A 16,563-nucleotide genomic window follows, 5' to 3' on the forward strand; every position below is an offset into this window, starting at 1 on the left:
CGCCGCAGGGGCCGGGGGGCGGGGCCACGGCCCGGCCTGCGGCCAATGGGGACTAGCGTCTCGGAGAGGAGCGAGGCCGCGAGCTCACGGAGCTGGGAGAAAGGGGCGGATCGCTGCCGACGCCGAGGGACGCGGGCCAATGAAGACGCAGCCTGGCTCTTCTCCCCGCCCCCTGGCCCTGCTGAGCCAGTCGCCGCCGAGTTTCAACCGCGAGACTGACGCTCCTTCTGACCAATAACGAGTTACGAGTAGAAACTATGGAGCAAATAGCCACCCCGCGCTCCCCAGCCAATCAGAAGCTTAGGAGAGCTGGTTGCTAGGAGGAAAACAGATGCTAAATGAGAGGTCGTCGTTGGGTCAAATCTCACTGCCCTCTGAACCGTGGACGCTCACAGCTGTGTGAGCGAAGTCCTGAGAAGCTTGTGGGTGTGATGGGGGGGAGGTGCGTGGGGTCTTGGACGCTGGAGCCCTTGGCCCAGAGCAGTGGTTCTCCACGCCGGCTGTGCAGCGGGGTCCCCTGGGGAACTGATTTTTTGAGCTGTAATTTACATACAGTAAGATGCATAGATCTTAAATGTACAGTTCGATGACTTTTGACAAGTGCTTTTTAAAAATACCAATGCGTGGCAGGCCCTCAGAGATTCTGATTTAATTTTGGGGTGGGGCCTGGCAGTTTTTAGTTTCTTCGTTTTTTGATTACCCGGGGATTCTACCGTGAGGCCAGGGTAGAGAGGCCCTGGGCTAAAGGCAGCCTGTCACCAAGCGCCCCGGGGAGGGGAGGAGCCAGAGCATCAGTTGCTTCTTGCCCAGGGCGGTGATGGGGTGACCCACCTGCCTAGGTCCCTACTTGGGGAGGGGTGTGTCACACTTCTGAGGTTGTCTGCCAACTTCTGAGAAGGCTCTGAAGACCTGTCTGACCCCCAGGAGCAACTGGAGCTCCAAAGACCTGGGAAAAGCCACACTCTGTCACCCAGCCTCTGAAGCACAGATCCTTTCTGTCCCCACTGCCCTGGACTTCTGCTCCTGGCCTTTGCACAGGTGGTCTCCTTGGCTTGGAATGTTCTTCCTTCTTCCCTGACTTTTTCACTTGGCGAAATCCCTAAAGACGCCCCTATGATATCACCTCCTCCAGGAAGACTTCCTTGACCTCCACCCTCCACACACACACACACACACACACACACCTACACACACACACACACACACACACACACACACACCCCCACCCACCCACCCACCTACCAGCCTGGGTTAAATGGCTCCCCCCTAACTGGGATAACCTGAGCTCCTGGTGCCGTGACACTTGATACTAATTGTCAGTTCTCCTGCCCGTCCGTTCCCAGGAGTTCCTGGGGTGTAAAGCTGAGTCAGGGACCGAGCCCAGAGTCTGCCCAGAGCAGCCTCAGGGAATGTTTGAGGATGGATCCAATCCCGCTCCGGCTTTCTCAGGAACACAGCAGGTTGGGGGAGCAGCAGCCACCCCTTACAGGGGGGCTCCCGTGTGCAAGGGTGGTGCTTTGGCCTTTAGTTGGGGGTCACATTCAATCCTCACAACACTTCTGTGCTGGAAGTTGTTACACGGAACACCAGGAAGTGAAATTGCTCGGCATGTGAGGGACAAGCCCAGGCTCTGGAGTCACTCAGACCTGGTCCCCATCCCAGGTCCACGCCTCATGCGCCGTGTGACCTTCCCGGGTGACTTTCTGAGCCTCAGTCTCCTCCCCTGGGAGGGTACTGGGCTTTACTTCCCTGGCACAGGTCTAAAGGGAACTCGTGCCTACACAGGCACAGTGTGAAGCATCGAGAAAGGGCTAAAAATGTTGGCTGTTATTTCAGACAGGAAGAAAGACAGGAGGCAAAGAAGAGGCATTTTTTTCCCCCTTAATGAAAGTGGCTTCTTTATTTCAAGGACAGAAAATAAAACGATCATTTGGGCAGCTGCTCTGATTTTGTCCAAAATAATTTATTTACCAGCCTTACAAAAAAATACGTTGGCAAGAGAAAAATAAACGTCCTGTAGGAGCGGGCAAGCTCTTTCCTTCCGGCGGCTCCCCTGGGACCCTGCCAGAGAGTGGGGAGTCGGCTGAGGGCCCCCCAAGCCCAGGGTGGGTCCAGGAGGAAAAGCTCTGCGGGTGGAGGGCTGTCCTGAGTCCTCCTTGCGGTGGGGGCCGACCCAGCGGGCACCGAGGCACTTGCGGCAAAGGCTGGAGGCCCCCACCCCTCGGGAGGGGTGAGGGCTGTGTCCTGGGGACAAGGCGGGGGGGGGGGGGGTGGAGGGAGGGGAGGCGGAGGGCTGTCCCGGAGGAGCCCCTAGCTCAGTCAGTCTCTGAGGCGAGGCTCCGGGGCCGGGGCTGAGGGGGGTTAGGTGGGGAAGTGTGGGCCCCTCCCTCCTCCATGGCCGCCCCCAGGTCCACCCGTGCAGGCCCACTCAGGGAGGCTGGGCTGGGGGAGGCCGGACACGGGGAGGCTGGACCTGGGGAGGCTGGACCCGGGGAGGCCGAGCTTGGGGAGGCTGGAGAACGCCACCTCTGGCGCTGGGCAGGCTGCGGGGGCATAGGGGGCAGTGGGGGGGGCACTGTGGGGGCCCGGAGGCTGCTGCCCACCAGCCGGCGGGGCAGAGCCCGGGGGGTCACAGGGCTGCCAGAGCCCGCGGGTGGGGGTGGGGCTGGAGGGGAGGTGCGGGTGCTGGAGACCTGGGGTGGCGGCATGGTGGGCCTGGCCGGCGCTGGGCGCTTGGCTGTGGAGGAAAGGGGTGGTTAGGCATCCACACGGCCTGTGGCAAATCCACCAAGCTCAGTGCTACCTCAGGACCTTTGTATGTGCCATCCCTTCTGCTGGGAGCACTATTTCCACAGCCAGCTGCTCATCACTCAGGCTTCTCTTTCTGTCCCTTCCCCTGCTCAGCTGGCATCCACCCCTTCTCCCCCCCTGCCCCAGGTACTGTCATATTTCCTGTTGTATTTTCTTCACAGACTGGTTGCCCTCTGAAATGATCTTGTCAGTCTTCAGTGATACTCCTTATCTCCCCCACTGGAACGCAAACTAAGCGAGGCCATCTTATGGGTGGGGTGCTAGCACAGTGCTGGGCACCAAGCAGATGTTCAGTACACATTTGCTGACTAGGGGCCGGCCTGGTGGCACAGCGGTTAAGTGCACACGTTCCGCTTTGGCAGCCCAGGGTTTGCCAGTTCGGATCTGGGGTGTGGACATGGCACTGCTTGGCAAGCCATGCTGTGGTAGGCGTCCCACGTATAAAGTAAGGAAGATGGGCACGGATGTTAGCTCAGGGCCAGTCTTCCTCAGAAAAAAGAGGAGGATTGGCAGATGTTAGCTCAGGGCTAATCTTCCTCGGAGAAAAAAAAAAAAAAGAAATGGTGCCTTTCCCCTGACCCTAGGCTCCTGCTCACCTCCTCTTAGAAGTCCACCAGAACTGTCCCACCCCAGCTCTCAGAGATCCCACTGCACAGTTCAAACCTGGTGAGGCAGCCAAGGGGCTGGATGAGGCCAGGAGGTCTGGACTCTCGTCCTTACCCTGCCTCCACCCACTGGGGGATCTGGGCAAACCACTTGCCCTTTGGGGCCTTGGTTCCCTCATCGGTAAGATGGGATGAAAGCCTCGACCTTGCAGGGCTGATGTGAGGACCAGCTCGGGCAATGGTGTGACAGTCCTTTGACTTGTGCTCCAGTGAGCAAATGCCCCACTTGCCCCCCATCCAGGAAAGGTGGCTAGAGGCCCCCTCCTGCAAGAAGGTCCCTGTGTGACCTACTAGCTCCTGTGGCTGCTCCATCTACTCCCGGCTCTACAATGGACACCCCAGAGCCCCCTCAGCGGGGCGGAGCCTCCTGATGTCCTGGTCACCCTGGCAGACTCCTCACCTGCACCCTCGGCCTCCTCACCTGCCTGGTCTTAGGCCAACTCAACAGGTGACTGCACCAAAGGGGCTCAGAAGGAGGCCCCAGGTTCCTGCCCGCCTCCACCATCTCCCCTCCTTCACAGCCCTTGGAAGACCCCATCCGCCGTCTTCACTCCGGTCCCCGGGCCTCCTGAGGGCCTGGGCTTCACTGCTGCCAACACTCACGATCGCTGACCTTTATCGGACATTTACCGTGTGCTGGGGATGAGCCAGGCAGCACCATTAACTCTCCAAACAGCCCTAGCAAGGTAGGTGCGCTACTATTCGTCACAGAGAGCAGGGGGCCGAGGCGCAGCCAGGTGAAGCCCCCGCCCAACGGCACAGAGCTGGACTCTGAACTGAGTGTCACGCAGCGAACCTGGCTCTCAGGCACCTGGATTCTGGGCTGCCGGAAACCATGGGACGGTCTGTCCGCCCCTCTCCCTGTCCACCCTCTGCGCCCCTTCTCCTCCCACGGCCAACTCACTCCTCCGAGCCGTGTCCTCCGCTGGGGCAGCTGCCTCCGAGGGGTTCCTACTGACCTTGGGGGAGGCTGGTCTGGGGGGCGCCTCGGACTCTATCCTGCGAGGGAAGCAGAGAGTCAGGGTCAGGCTTGGCATCTCCCAGAAGTCTCCTGGAATCTTGGGGAGACTCCCAGCCAACGGGCTGAGTTTGGGTCCTCCCAGAACTTGTTCCCCATCACCTTGTGGTTGGGCCTGGGATCTGTCCCCAGGCTGGGCCCCCCTGAGAAGATGCTTCTGGCAATGGCCAGAGTTTGCGTCCACCGAGCCCCTGGCTGCTGTGTGATGCAGAGACAGTGTCCATGGTCCCCCATGGGGCCAGGATGGGGGATAGAAAGCAGGGCCTCCCTCTGCCTCAGCTCCCAGACTCCATGCGAACTTTATGGGATGTTCTGGCCACTAGAAGCCAGAGAGCAGAGGGAAAGTGAGGGGGAGGCCCTGGCTCATTCCTGGCTTCCTCCAGGCCTCTGCTCGGGTGGCTCCTCCTCAGGGAGGCCTTTCCTGACCCCACTGCTAAAGCAGGTCCTACTCGATCGCCTTTACCCCACCCTACTCTCCTTTACAGTGCCCATTACTGCCTGATATTGTCCCAGGCGTCCCTCGGTGTCCTTGCTGACTCCTGCTTCCTGCCCCTGGAATGCCAGCTCTAAGGGCAGCGTTTGTCTGTCTCGCTCATCTGAGGACATTCATGGTTTGGGCCCCAGGCATCTGTGATAACTGAACACCACCTCCAGGTATGGAGGCGACACGGTACCACACAGCCCTTCCGGATTTAAAGGATCACGAGAATACTAGAAGGTATTTACAAATTCCAGAATGATCAGCTCCCTACTTCCCCAAATCCCCAGGGCCTGAAACAGTGCCTGGCACACAGGAGGTGCTCAGCAAAGAGCCGTACAACGAACAAGCGAACACAGGGAGGCTGAGGAAGACCGCCTCCAAGGCGCCACGCCACCCACTCCCAACTGGGAAACCAGGTACTTGGGATGAAAATACATAATTACATTTCCTAAAATGCCACTGGCCGCCCTGAGAGATGGCACTCAGGCTGGGCATCTTGGGGCCAGGACAGGGGCCATTCAGAACTGTCAGTCCTTACCTTTCCTTGGCAGCCACTGAGGCTGAGGTAGGAGCAGGACCTGGAGCTGGAGCTGGAGCCGGGGTGGCGGCCGGGGTGGGCATGGCAATCGGAAGCTCCTCAGAGGCCGGCTTGTCACTGAGCTTGTCCTGGGCGGCGGGGGCTGAGAACAGGCCTGACACATTGAAGTTGATGTCTGCAGATGCAAGGGAGCTGGTCTTAACTTTCAGAGCCTCCGCCAGCCTCCCCGCCTCAGCCAGTGTCAGGACCGCCTTCCCTCCCCACTGACATCCTCGGGGCCATGTTTTGCCTTCTCACTCCGACATGAGCCTCATGAGAATCCCACCAGGTGGGCAGCAGCATCCCCATTTTACAGATGAGAAACTGAGGCTCAGAGTGGAGAAGCAATTTCCTCCAGGCCTCATGGGGAGTTTGTGGGGCTGCCAGGGACTGAAGCTGAGTCTAGAGGGCACTGGGCTGGGCAGGCGGGGGCACGAAGGGACACATTCACAAAGGCAGGGGCTTCACCTCCAGGGAACAGGGTGTCTGCGCTCTGGATCAGAGCCTCGACCACGCCCACCACCTGGATGGACGACACTGAGGCTGCATCCAGCTGGGCCTGGTCCCTGCGGCGAAAGGGAGAGAAAGTGGGTCATCACTTAGCAGAGTCTTAGTGACCCCAACTCTGCCTGGCCCTGGGCTGGGCACTGGGGACACAAAGATCAATCACATCAAGTCCCTTTTCTAAAGAAACTCACAACCCACCAGTGGATTGCATGTGTTGCTCACATGCCAACTTTTCCCCTCTTTCACCCACCACAGACAACACTCGTCTGTCGTGGCTCCCTGTTCCTCACAGTTCTGGGATCTGGGCAGCCTCTCCCACTAATCGCACTCAGCAAATGAGTGACATCCTTTCGCCATCCACAGCCAGGTGAATAAGACCCCTCACAGATCACAGCACTTCACAGTTTATAAAACATTTCCCTGTTCATTATCTCATCTTATTCCTAAAGTTTGTATAACTTCTCTCCAGTTTACAGATGAGGAAATGGAGGTGCAGAGAGGGACTTCCCAAGGCCATCTCTGGAAGGTGGAGGGGTGGGGCCAAACCAGATCTCGGGGCTCCCAGCACCCCAGCCCCCCATTATCCAGAATGCCTCTCTCCAAAGCCCTGTGGGGTCCAGGATCCCTTCAGGCTGCTCCTCACAGCAGTCTTTTTTTTTTTTTGAGAAAGATTAGCCCTGAGCTAACATCTGCTCCCAATCCTCCTTTTTTTGCTGAGGAAGACTGGCCCTGAGCTAACATCCGTGCCCATCTTCCTCTACTTTATACGTGGGACGCCTACCACAGCATGGCTTGCCAAGCGGTGCCACATCCGCACCCGGGATCCGAATGGGTGAACCCGGGGCCGCTGAAGCGGAACGCGTGAACTTAACTGCTGTGCCACGGGCCAGCCCCTCACAGCAGTCTTGAGAATAGGAGCTGCTTAAGCCACTACAAGGATGGGGAAACTGAGGCCCAGGGGGACAACGAGCTGCAGATGGTTAGGGTGGGGACTGCCACCTTCCCCCGGCCCGCGGCCCCTCACCCTTCCTTCTCTGGGGGCCACAGCAGGTTGGGCCCCAGGACGATGGCGATGTTGCTGGGCGTCATCTTGTTCACCTCCTGCTCCTCGGCCAGCCGTGCTAGGAACTTCATCAGGTACCTGGGGAGGCAGGTGGAGGGCATGGGCCAGGGCATCTGGGCCATGGACACCCATTGACACTCTGAGACCTGAGAATGTCCCAGCGTGGGGGTCCAAAGAATGGACGAGACACCACACAAGATGGTTTAAAAAATGTTAACAGTGAAATCAGCTGACCTACAAGTGCCACCTATGTGTCAGCCACTGAGCCGAGTGGAGAGTCTCCCAGGCACCCTGGGGGGTGGGGACTGTAATGCTCCACGTTTCCAGATGAGGGCGCTGAGGCACAGAGAGGTCAGTTGCCTGCCCAAGGCCACACAGCGGCAGAGGTGGGACTTGAAGCCAGGTGGTGTGGCTTCAAAGGTTCAAGGTGTGTGTTTAGTTCAATGTCTAGTATAAAAAAATATGACTAGTACATCAAAGCTGGGTTTCCAGAAATATTGCTTAGGACAAGGAGGCAGGACTCAAACATGGGGCCCCAGAGTCCCAGCTGGGCCCTGGCTCTGGGGGGCGGTCAAGGGGGCGGGCTCGGGGCTCACCTGAGGTTGTTGAGGTTGTCGCGAGGCAGGCGGCCACACACCTCTTGGAGGGCTTCCTGCCGGGCCCCCGGCTCCTTCAGGCTGGGGAGGGAGAGACCTGGTGAGCCAGCTCGGGGCCACACCTCTGCAGCCTCGTCCTCCCCAGCACCCCCTCCCCAATCCTCACCTGGCTGCCCTCATCCAATCATCATAGAGGTCAAAGGTCATCAGGGGCTCTGGCAGCTCCCGTAGATAGGACTTGAGGGCACCTGAAGTGGCAGGGGGTGCTCAGGCGTAGCTCCCAAGCCCCCACCTCCACCCCCAGTACCCAGCTCTCTCCATCTGTTAGCAACCTCTAACCCTTGTTCACACTAACGTGTCAAGGTCTGATCATTCCTTTGGGCTACCAGCCCTTTTGGGAAAATGATCAAGCTTACACGCATTTCAGGGGGTCATCCTGGGCCTACGTCAAGGACCTGTATGTCTCCTCGTCAGATTATCAGGCCATGAGCCAGTCTATCATGGGATCATTGCAGGCAGCTGTGGGGAAGGGACACGGGGAGAAGGCCCCCGACCCAGGGCTCCTTGGACCAGGCACCTGCCACGGCGTGGGGGTCAGAGCAGAACTCCTGCAGGCTGCGGGGGTCAGAGGCCATCGTCTGCTTGAGGCGCTTCAGCACTGAGGCCCCGGCGGCCAGACGGAAGAGGCCCTGGGGTACGAGAGGGAGCAGGTGGGGGTCACAGAGGGGTGGGCAGGGCAGGACAGCATGACCGGGAGGCCCTGGGTCACTCATGGCTTGGGGTAGGCCCAGGCTGGGACTCAGTGGCCCCACTGGTCTGGGAGGCAGAGTGGACACCAGTGTCCGTGGGTCCTTTCAGCCCTCAGGGTCTGGAATTCGGAGCACAGTGGGAAGTCTGGGAGGAGCTGGGAAAAGTCGTGGGGAGGCAGGCGTCTGGTTAGGAGTAGAAGGGAGACCTGAGGCCGAGCAGGGTTGTCCAGAAGCCCGAGTGGGTCTCTGAGTCTGCTCCACCCCCGAAGGGTCTGTCCCCAGAAAACGGGCTGGTGTACGAGCGACACTGAGATGCAAAGGTGGACAAGGACAGCGTGCAGCAGGGAGTCCTGGCTTCACCGCCACCTTCCCGTGTGCTGCTGGGCACGGCCACCTCATGGCCTGTCCCCCGCTTGGATAACGGAGCCAAGGAGGGTTCCCTCCAGGGGTTACTGGCATCATTAAATGGAGCGAGGCATGCACAGGGCTTCTAGCATAGAGCCTGGCCCCAGGAGCATCATTGGGTGGAGGCGGCGTCCATGCAGTCACAGGAGGCCACGCCTTCTGCTCTCACGATGGGATTACAGGCTCCAGCCCAGGGCAGCATGTGGGAGATGTGGGACAGAGTGAGGGCCTGGAGGCTCCTTTCCCACCTGGCCCAGGGCACCCCACCTCTTCCTTCATGCCCTCGGAAAGCAGCATCATGACGCAGGCCTCGATGGGCAGGGCGATGTCCCGGCCCAGTTCTTGCAGGTGCATTCCCAGCGACACCCCATACACCCTGGAGGAGGGGGCGGCCGTCATCGAGGGGGAGGGGTCTGCAGGGATGAGACAGATCAGCGGCCCAGGGTCCTCCCACCCCTGGGCTGCTAGGTCAGGGTAGGCAGGGGCACGCCCCAGATGTCCTCAAGGGGCTACTGCTTTGGCCAGTGGCACCACTTCCCACCCGCCCAGCCACGTCACACATCTTGATGTAGTCCAGCATATCTCTCAAATCCACCCACCTCCACTGCCCCACCCAGTCCAGGCCACCATTCATCTCCCTTCCGCCTCCTGACAGGTCTCCTGGCTCCAGTCCTGCCCCCTTCATTCCATCCTCCACGCGGCGGCCAGAGCATTCTCCATTACAAATCTAATCGAGCCCTCCCTCACCCAGAACTCATCCATGGCTCCCTATTGACCTTCAGGATAGAGTGCAAGCTTCTTAACAGGCCCTGAGCAGGGCAGGGGTCAGGGGTATGGGGTCGGGGACCGCCTGTGTCCCTACCTGTTTGGCTGTGGTTCTCCTTCAGCTCCGCCAGGGCCGTGTCCAGTGAGCTCAGAGACTTGCGATGGTAATCGGCCTGAATCTCCATGAGCTGTGGGGACAAGGGGGCAACCCCGGAGGAAGTGGGCAAATCTGAGCATCCCCCAGGGTCCACAAGGGCAGACCCCTCCCTCCCACCGTCTCGCAGGGGGTCTCAGTGGCCCCTAGCCCTGGTGTCCACCCCTGAGCTCAAGTGATTGGGGCCTGGTCTTGGACTCACGTGGATGAAGTAGTTGGCGTATGTGTCCTCCTTGGTGGCAAAGTGGTACAGATCGGCCAAGTACTCGTCCTTGGGGACAGAGAGGGGAGGGCTTATACCAGTGAGGCGAGGGCCCAGTGGGGAAGCCTGGAGGGGCTGGTGACTTGCCTGAGCTGTATGTGGAGGGTCCCAGCCAGCTCTCCTCTCTCTGCCAAGGTTTGCACTTGGGGCCAGCCCACAGCAACCCCTTTGAATTCTTTTTTTTTTTTTTTTTTTGCTGAGGAAGACTGGCCCTGAGCTAACATCTGTGCCCATCTTCCTCTACTTTATACGTGGGACGCCTACCACAGCATGGCTTGCCAAGCGGTGCCATGTCCTCACCTGGGATCCGAACCGGCGAACCCCAGGCCGCCTAAAGCTGAACGTGTGAACTTAACTGCTGTGCCACTGGGCTGGCCCCTGCTTTGAATTCTTGAGGGTCTTTTATAGCTTCTTGTCCTCACCTCTGTGTCCCCATATCCTATCACAGTGCCTTGTGTTACTCATGGTTCATTCATTCATCCTTCCTTCCTTCATTCATTCACTCACATACACACTGAGATTCCGGAGAACAGACCGAGTCTCTGTCTCCCAGGTGTTGTGCATGTGGTGTAGACAGAAGAGGCTGCAAGGTGGTGGCTAAGTACACAGACCTTGGAGCCTGACTGCCTGCATTCAAATCCTGGCTCTGCTGCTTCCTAGCTGTGTGGCCTTGGGCAAGTCACGTCACCTCTCTGAGTTTCGGTTTCCTCATCTGTGAAGTGGGGACAGCACTCACCCCTGCCACCCCCTCACCTTGCACTGCTCCACCTTCCTCTTCAGCTCCTCCTCCTCCTCCTTCAGCGTCTCCATCTTGTTGGCCGTGGTGGTGTGGCTGTAATTGCCTGGGTTGCCTGCCAGGCCCTGACCACTGCCTGAGTTCTTAGCTGCCTGACTGAGCCTGGGGACAATCCCAAGGTGGGGTGGTCACTGTCCCCATTGCATGTCCAGAGCCAAGTGTCCCCTCCATATGCCTGACCACACAGGATTATGGGATTTTTAGATGCAAATCCGGCCCCGGGCCTCTGCGCGGCTAGCTCCGGAGTGGAGGGTGAGGGCTCTCCTGCCATCCAGAGATCCTGGAGGATTGTTTATGGCTATTCTAGGCTTTGGGGTCCCCCCCCTCAGTTCAAAGCACGTGCACACACACGTGCACAGAGGCACCCTCACCACATGTGTTCCTAAGCACCAGAAGTGTGCAGAAGTACACACATTACCCGGTGGGCCCTAGTGTGGGACGGGCCTCGAAGCTCTGGGGCCATCACCGCAGGCTGACCTAGGCATGGACCCCCCAGAGGCTGCGGCTCCCACCTGCTCTTGAGGGTGTTCCAGTCAGACACCAGCTTCTGCAGGCTTTTCTTGTGCTTGAGGATGGCTGGCAGCTCGTCCTGGGGGCGGGCATGTTGCGGGGGGCGGGTTCAGTGGGCTGGGGGTGGTGGGAGCTAGAGGCTGGGGAAGCTGGGGGCAGGGGGCGGGAGGCAGGGTCACCTCACTCAGCCTGCTGAGTGGCTGCAGGACATCCCTCTCCAGGGTCATCTCAAACTCGGCCAGGATGCGGGCCAGCTGGTTCTGAATGGCACAGCTCATCTCCAAGGCTTTCCTGTGGGCATAGCACCGAGTGGGCTGGGCTCCCACAGCCCGGCACCACCATCTGGGAAGACAGTGGGGCCTCCTCCGTTCCCACCAGCTCCTGCCCTTCCATCTCCTTCATCTTTGCTGAGCCCAAGGCCCTCCCAGGCCTGGTCGCCCTCACTGACCTGGACACTGTCCCCAGCCCAGACACTCTCCCCGACGTTGTCATCCTTCCACTGCACATGTCCTCTCTGACCTGAACCCCTTCCCAGCCCAGATCCCTCCTTGGCATCTCCAGGTGAGGGCAGAGGCCCTGGTCCATGCTCACCCCATGCTGGAGTCGGGGTCCAGCTCCTTGAAGCTCTCGGCCATCGTAGTGGACAGAGCCATGAGAGGAAGTTTCTTCTGCAAGGGGGGCGGGGGCAGGAATGTGAGTGCACATGCTCACCTGCTGGGCCTCCCCGATGCTGCCTGAGCACCTGGCAAGTCCCTCATGGAGGTACTGGGTGTGGACAGGGGCGGAGGGAACCCAGGAGGGCCACAGTCACAGGTGAGAGTGGAAGCAGGATGATGACAAGGCACAGTGGGAGTGATATCTCCTTGTGACCATGTACAGAGCCCCCACTCATCTAGGGTCCCCTTTCCCCCTTCCAGAAGCCACTTGACTGGGCAGGAAGGAATCACCAAGTCCCAGCATAGACTGGAAAACTAAGAAGAGAGGGCGTGGAACTTGCCCCAGGTCAGACAAGGGGAGAGAGAATGGAGGAGCAAGTGGGGCTCCTTGCCTGCGCCCCAGGACACACATGGCTGAGCTGGCCGCTGCTGAGCTCAAACCCCCATGGCTCCCCACTGCTCCTCCTCCCCCAGTGCTCTGGCCACAGTGAAGTGCTGATTTCAAAGCAAGCCCCCCACATTCCCACCTAGAGTTAAGGAGAGCGCCAGCTCCGGCCAGAGAGACCAGGGCTCACATCTCGGTTTTGCCACTTACTAGCAGTGTGACCTTGAGTGAGTGGCTCTACCTCTCTAAGCCTCCATTTCCTCATCTGTACGCAGTGCCAATAAAGACGGTCTCCCCCCCTGGCTGTTGTCAGCACTAAGGATGGCAATGATTAACATGTTTTTTGCAATAGACCAGCAGTAAGTAGTCCATAAATGCTGGCCGCTGGTTAATAGGAGTGAGCAGCACTCAAAATCCAGCTCAAATGCCCCCTCCTTCAGGAAGCCCTCACAGACGGCCTCACTCGGGAGGGCCTGCTCTGCTCCCGGTGCTGACTGGACAGAGAAGTTCAGGTGCTGTCAGAGGCCTGGCCTTGGCTCAGGGGAATGGGGCAGAGGGAGGAGGGGTCAAGATGCGGACGGGGAAGAGACAGGGCCTCAGGAACCCAGTGCCCGAGGGGCCTTAGAGCAGTCTGCACCCTCTTGGTGCCAGAGGCTCAGACTGGCAGGGAGACCCCAGCCCAGACCTTGCTCTGCCATTGGACAGAGGTGTCCTGCCCAGGCCCCTCCTCCCCGGGACCCCCACTCACCACCCGCTTGTCCATGTCTGCCCCGCTCTGGCCCTGCAGACAGGCCTGCAGCCTTTTGTGGACATTGTGCGCTGCTCGCTTGGCCGGCTCCAGCCGCTGCTCCACCTGGGAGAGAGGCCGGGTTATGGATCACCGGAGGTGGCTGTTGTCCACCCCCCACTGCCCAGTCCTCCCCCAGAGCAGGGACCACCTTTCTCTTCCCTCCTCTTGGGGACCCCATGGCCAACAGCTTGGGGAATGACTCAACTTGGGCCCCCAACTGGCGTCCCCACCGGGCCCTCCGCTGACAGCCTGCACAGGCCTGCCTTGCCACCGCTGCTGGCCCAGGCATGTACCTGCTGCAGGTCCTCACCCAGGAACTCGGCAGTCTCCGGGGTGCTGTGGGGGGAGAGCATGTGCTGAGCCGGTGCAGGTTAGGAAATCCCCTCCTCCCCCTGTCCCCCCAACAGGGCACCTGGACCCCAGTTGCTTCCAGTGCTCCTCCCACTTAGGGCCCGCCCTGGGTGGCCCGCCTGCCTCATCCCAGTCCCAGTCCGAGCACATTCCGTGGGGGCGGGAATAGGATACATGGCTTTTTCCTCCTCCACCCAGGGCTGTGTCCTGAGAAAGGGCGGACGAAACCAAACAGGGGGACTTGGGGAGCCACCCCAGGGCCCAGCCTCTCTCTTCTGCTGACCCCGGGGAGAGGCGGCCTGGGCTGGCTCCAAGAACAGGAAGTGTGGGAGCTCAGACTCCTGGGCTGTCAGTCACACAGCACTCTGGACTAGTGGTGGGCAGGCCCAGGGCCCCTGCCCGGGGACACAGGGGGACAGTGAGGCCCAGAGCAAGGTGACCTGACTGCCCAGGCTCACACAGTCTGGCACAGACGCCAGTGTGAGGCTAGAACCATGTCTCTGGACACCCAGTCCTCCCCTGGGCCCAGAGAATGGGAAACTCCCCACGCAGGGGGAAGGGGAGAGAAGACAGGCCCTCAGAGCACCCCAAACTTCCGGCTTCCACTCCACCAGCTCAGGGGCTGGGGGTGGGGACAGGGAGACCTGGGGCCATTTCCACCTGAGGATGGGAAAAGCAGAAGCAAGACAGAGAAGCAGGAGGCAGCTGAGGGCGGGAGGGAGAGGAACACAGCAGGACAGGGCAGGCCCCTCCCCCATGCCAGGACCCTGTCTCTTCCCCTCCCCCAAGGTCTGGAGCCCTGACCCTCCCTCCCCCCTCCACAGGCAACCAGAGAGGGTTAAATGTCCCCATTGTACAGAGGGGACAAGTGAGGCCGGGGAGGACTCTCCACGCAGAGGCTCATGGAGGCAGAGAAGACTCAGCATCCTAGATCCTCCCTACAACCCCTCAAATCAGGGGTGAGGGTGCCCCTTCTCCCAAACGCCAGCGCCTGCCCCTCCTGCTCTGGCTGGGAGGTAGGGGTGGCATTGAGAGGGGAGGAAGGGAGGGCAGGGCTCTGGCCGGTCAGAGGGGCCGTCCAGCTGTCCCCAGCCTCCCCCACCCTTCTACCTCCCCTAGGGTCCTGCGGGGTGAGTGTGGGGCTGGAAGAGACGGGGTGACACTCACCGTCCCAAGCTGCCCGTCTGGGCCAGCTGCCGCATGCGATGCAGCTGCCTCTTCATCATCTTGGGGCCGGGCTGGGGTTGCGGGGTCACGGAGGGGGTCGAGGGCCCGGCAGCCCCCGGCCCAGCCTGCCTCTGACCGCGGCGCCTCGCTCGCCCCGGATGGGTGGGCGGCGCTCTCCGCTTCCTGGGCCAGCCGCGCTCTCGCCGCCGCGCTCTCCTCCCCCGCTCGCGGCTCCGCCCCCGGCCCCCAGGTCACTCCTCTCTGCGAGTTTGTTTCCCCGTTCTCTCCCCTGTCTTCCGGCCCTCCGCTCGCCCCCGGCCGGTCCGGCGAGTGTCAGTCTGTCGGTCGGGCCACTGGGCCGGGCGCAGGTTGTGCGCGCTGTTCCCCTCCCGGCCCCGCCCCGCCGCACCCGGCCCGGTGGCGGGAAGCAGGTAAGCCGGCTCCTGCCCGCGCACCGCCTGGCCTCCTGGGTTCCTGCCCCACCCGCCGGCCTGCAGGCGGGGTATAAGTAACCTTTGCATCCTTCTTAAAGGGGAAAGAGGGTTCCGTGCTTAGGAGGCAGAGGCCGAGGACAGGCCCCTCTGACCCCTATGGCCCATGTGGGCCTGCCAAAGGATGCTGCCCTGGACTGCCTCCCCAAAGGACCTCCTGGCCACCTTGAGCTAAAGGTCACCCCTGCTCCCCTGCTGGATGATTAGCTGAGGGCTTTGGCTTCCTGGGGCCACCCCACTGCTGTGTGCCCTTGGAAAAAGTCCCTGGAACTCTGGACTCGCTGCCTAATGGCCTGAGGGACCAGCTGTCCTGGCCCTGCCATCCAGAAGAGGGGACAAGATACCCCTGCCTGCTCCTCCAGCAGCCATGCTCCTGCTGCCGTTGTCCCTTTAATGTGGGTGCCTGCCACCCTCCAGCTGCAGCGAACCCTCTGAACCCTGAACCCTCCGGGGCTGTTGCGTGACACTGCTCTCTCCCAGCCCCAACACCAGACCGAAGCCCCTTCTCCTGGCAGACCTCCTCGACCCTGCCCTTCCTTCTTGTAGGGCAGTGATGTGGGTACTACTCTGATCCCCCAAACTCAGGAGTAGTTATCTCTTTGGCCCCCCCACCCAAAACAGAGTTGGGCATACTAGGTGCTCCATAATTGCTAGTTAATACAAGATGAGAGGTTTTGGGAAACAGTAGGCTCTCCTTATTCTGAACTCCTGCACCCCTCAGGCATCAGGAGGGCCGGGGCCGGGGGAGCATGGGGGAGAGCCCTCCCACACCACTGCCTTTGCTCTGTTGGAGTTTCAGGTCAGTCTGAGGATTACCTGAGCACCTACTGTGTGTGGCCTGGCAGACTGGACACTTCTGGAGGGCAGGGCCTAGGTAGGCCTCAGACATCTCAGTGTTCCAGTGCCCGGCACAGGGCCTGGCACACAGTGACGCTTGCTGTTCACTGGCTGCCCCTCTAGGTCCCAAAGGGAGAGCCTGGCAGGCCCAGGCAGGGTGGGGAGGGGCTGAGAAGGACCCCCCAGCTGCTGCTGCCTGAGCCCGAGCCTCCCAGCTGGGCGCCCACCTGAGTGTGGAAGCTTCTGGCTCAGAGTCTCAGGCAGGGATGAGGAGATCCCAGGCATGGTTCCCTCCTCACCTCTCTTCTCCCACTGGAAGGCCTCTGGAGGGAATTCTAGAAAGGGGACAGGGCTTGAGGACTGCCTCCGTGGAGGGAGACGCCAGAGTCCATTGACCTGGCTTCTTTTTTGTTTTAAAGCTTGGCACCTGAGCTAACTGTTGCCAATCTTTTCTTTTCTTTTTTTTTTTTGCTTTTTCTCCCCAAGTCCCACTAGTACATAGTTGTATATTTTAGTTGTGGGTCCTT

The 16,563-nt window shown here is 60.3% G+C and overlaps 1 protein-coding gene across 4 annotated transcripts; it reads right to left on the reverse strand.

Moving 5' to 3' along the window:
- Positions 1-1,864: 1,864 nt before the first annotated feature.
- SH3BP1 (SH3 domain binding protein 1) lies at positions 1,865-14,952 on the reverse strand. Of its 4 annotated transcripts, none has more exons than XM_044780030.2 (18): positions 14,709-14,925; positions 13,484-13,526; positions 13,149-13,253; positions 11,951-12,027; positions 11,539-11,650; positions 11,362-11,438; positions 10,807-10,951; positions 9,994-10,062; positions 9,735-9,825; positions 9,140-9,285; positions 8,296-8,407; positions 7,885-7,966; positions 7,719-7,799; positions 7,084-7,200; positions 6,021-6,118; positions 5,514-5,688; positions 4,370-4,475; positions 1,865-2,061 (listed from the first exon to the last, which is right to left on the reverse strand). In XM_044780030.2, exons 1-18 carry the CDS (start codon positions 14,765-14,767, stop codon positions 1,927-1,929), a joined length of 1,830 nt encoding a protein of 609 aa, XP_044635965.2. In that variant the 5' UTR covers positions 14,768-14,925; the 3' UTR covers positions 1,865-1,926. The 4 variants fall into 4 exon arrangements, with proteins under 4 accessions (XP_044635965.2, XP_014706798.3, XP_044635957.2 ...); XM_014851312.3 differs by having other exon boundaries at positions 1,877-2,737; positions 4,381-4,475; positions 14,709-14,952; XM_044780022.2 differs by having other exon boundaries at positions 1,877-2,737; positions 4,381-4,475; positions 13,396-13,526; positions 14,709-14,876.
- Positions 14,953-16,563: the final 1,611 nt, after the last annotated feature.

Source organism: Equus asinus, chromosome 4, assembly GCF_041296235.1.
Source record: "Equus asinus isolate D_3611 breed Donkey chromosome 4, EquAss-T2T_v2, whole genome shotgun sequence".
In the NCBI taxonomy this organism is placed as follows: domain Eukaryota; kingdom Metazoa; phylum Chordata; class Mammalia; order Perissodactyla; family Equidae; genus Equus; species Equus asinus.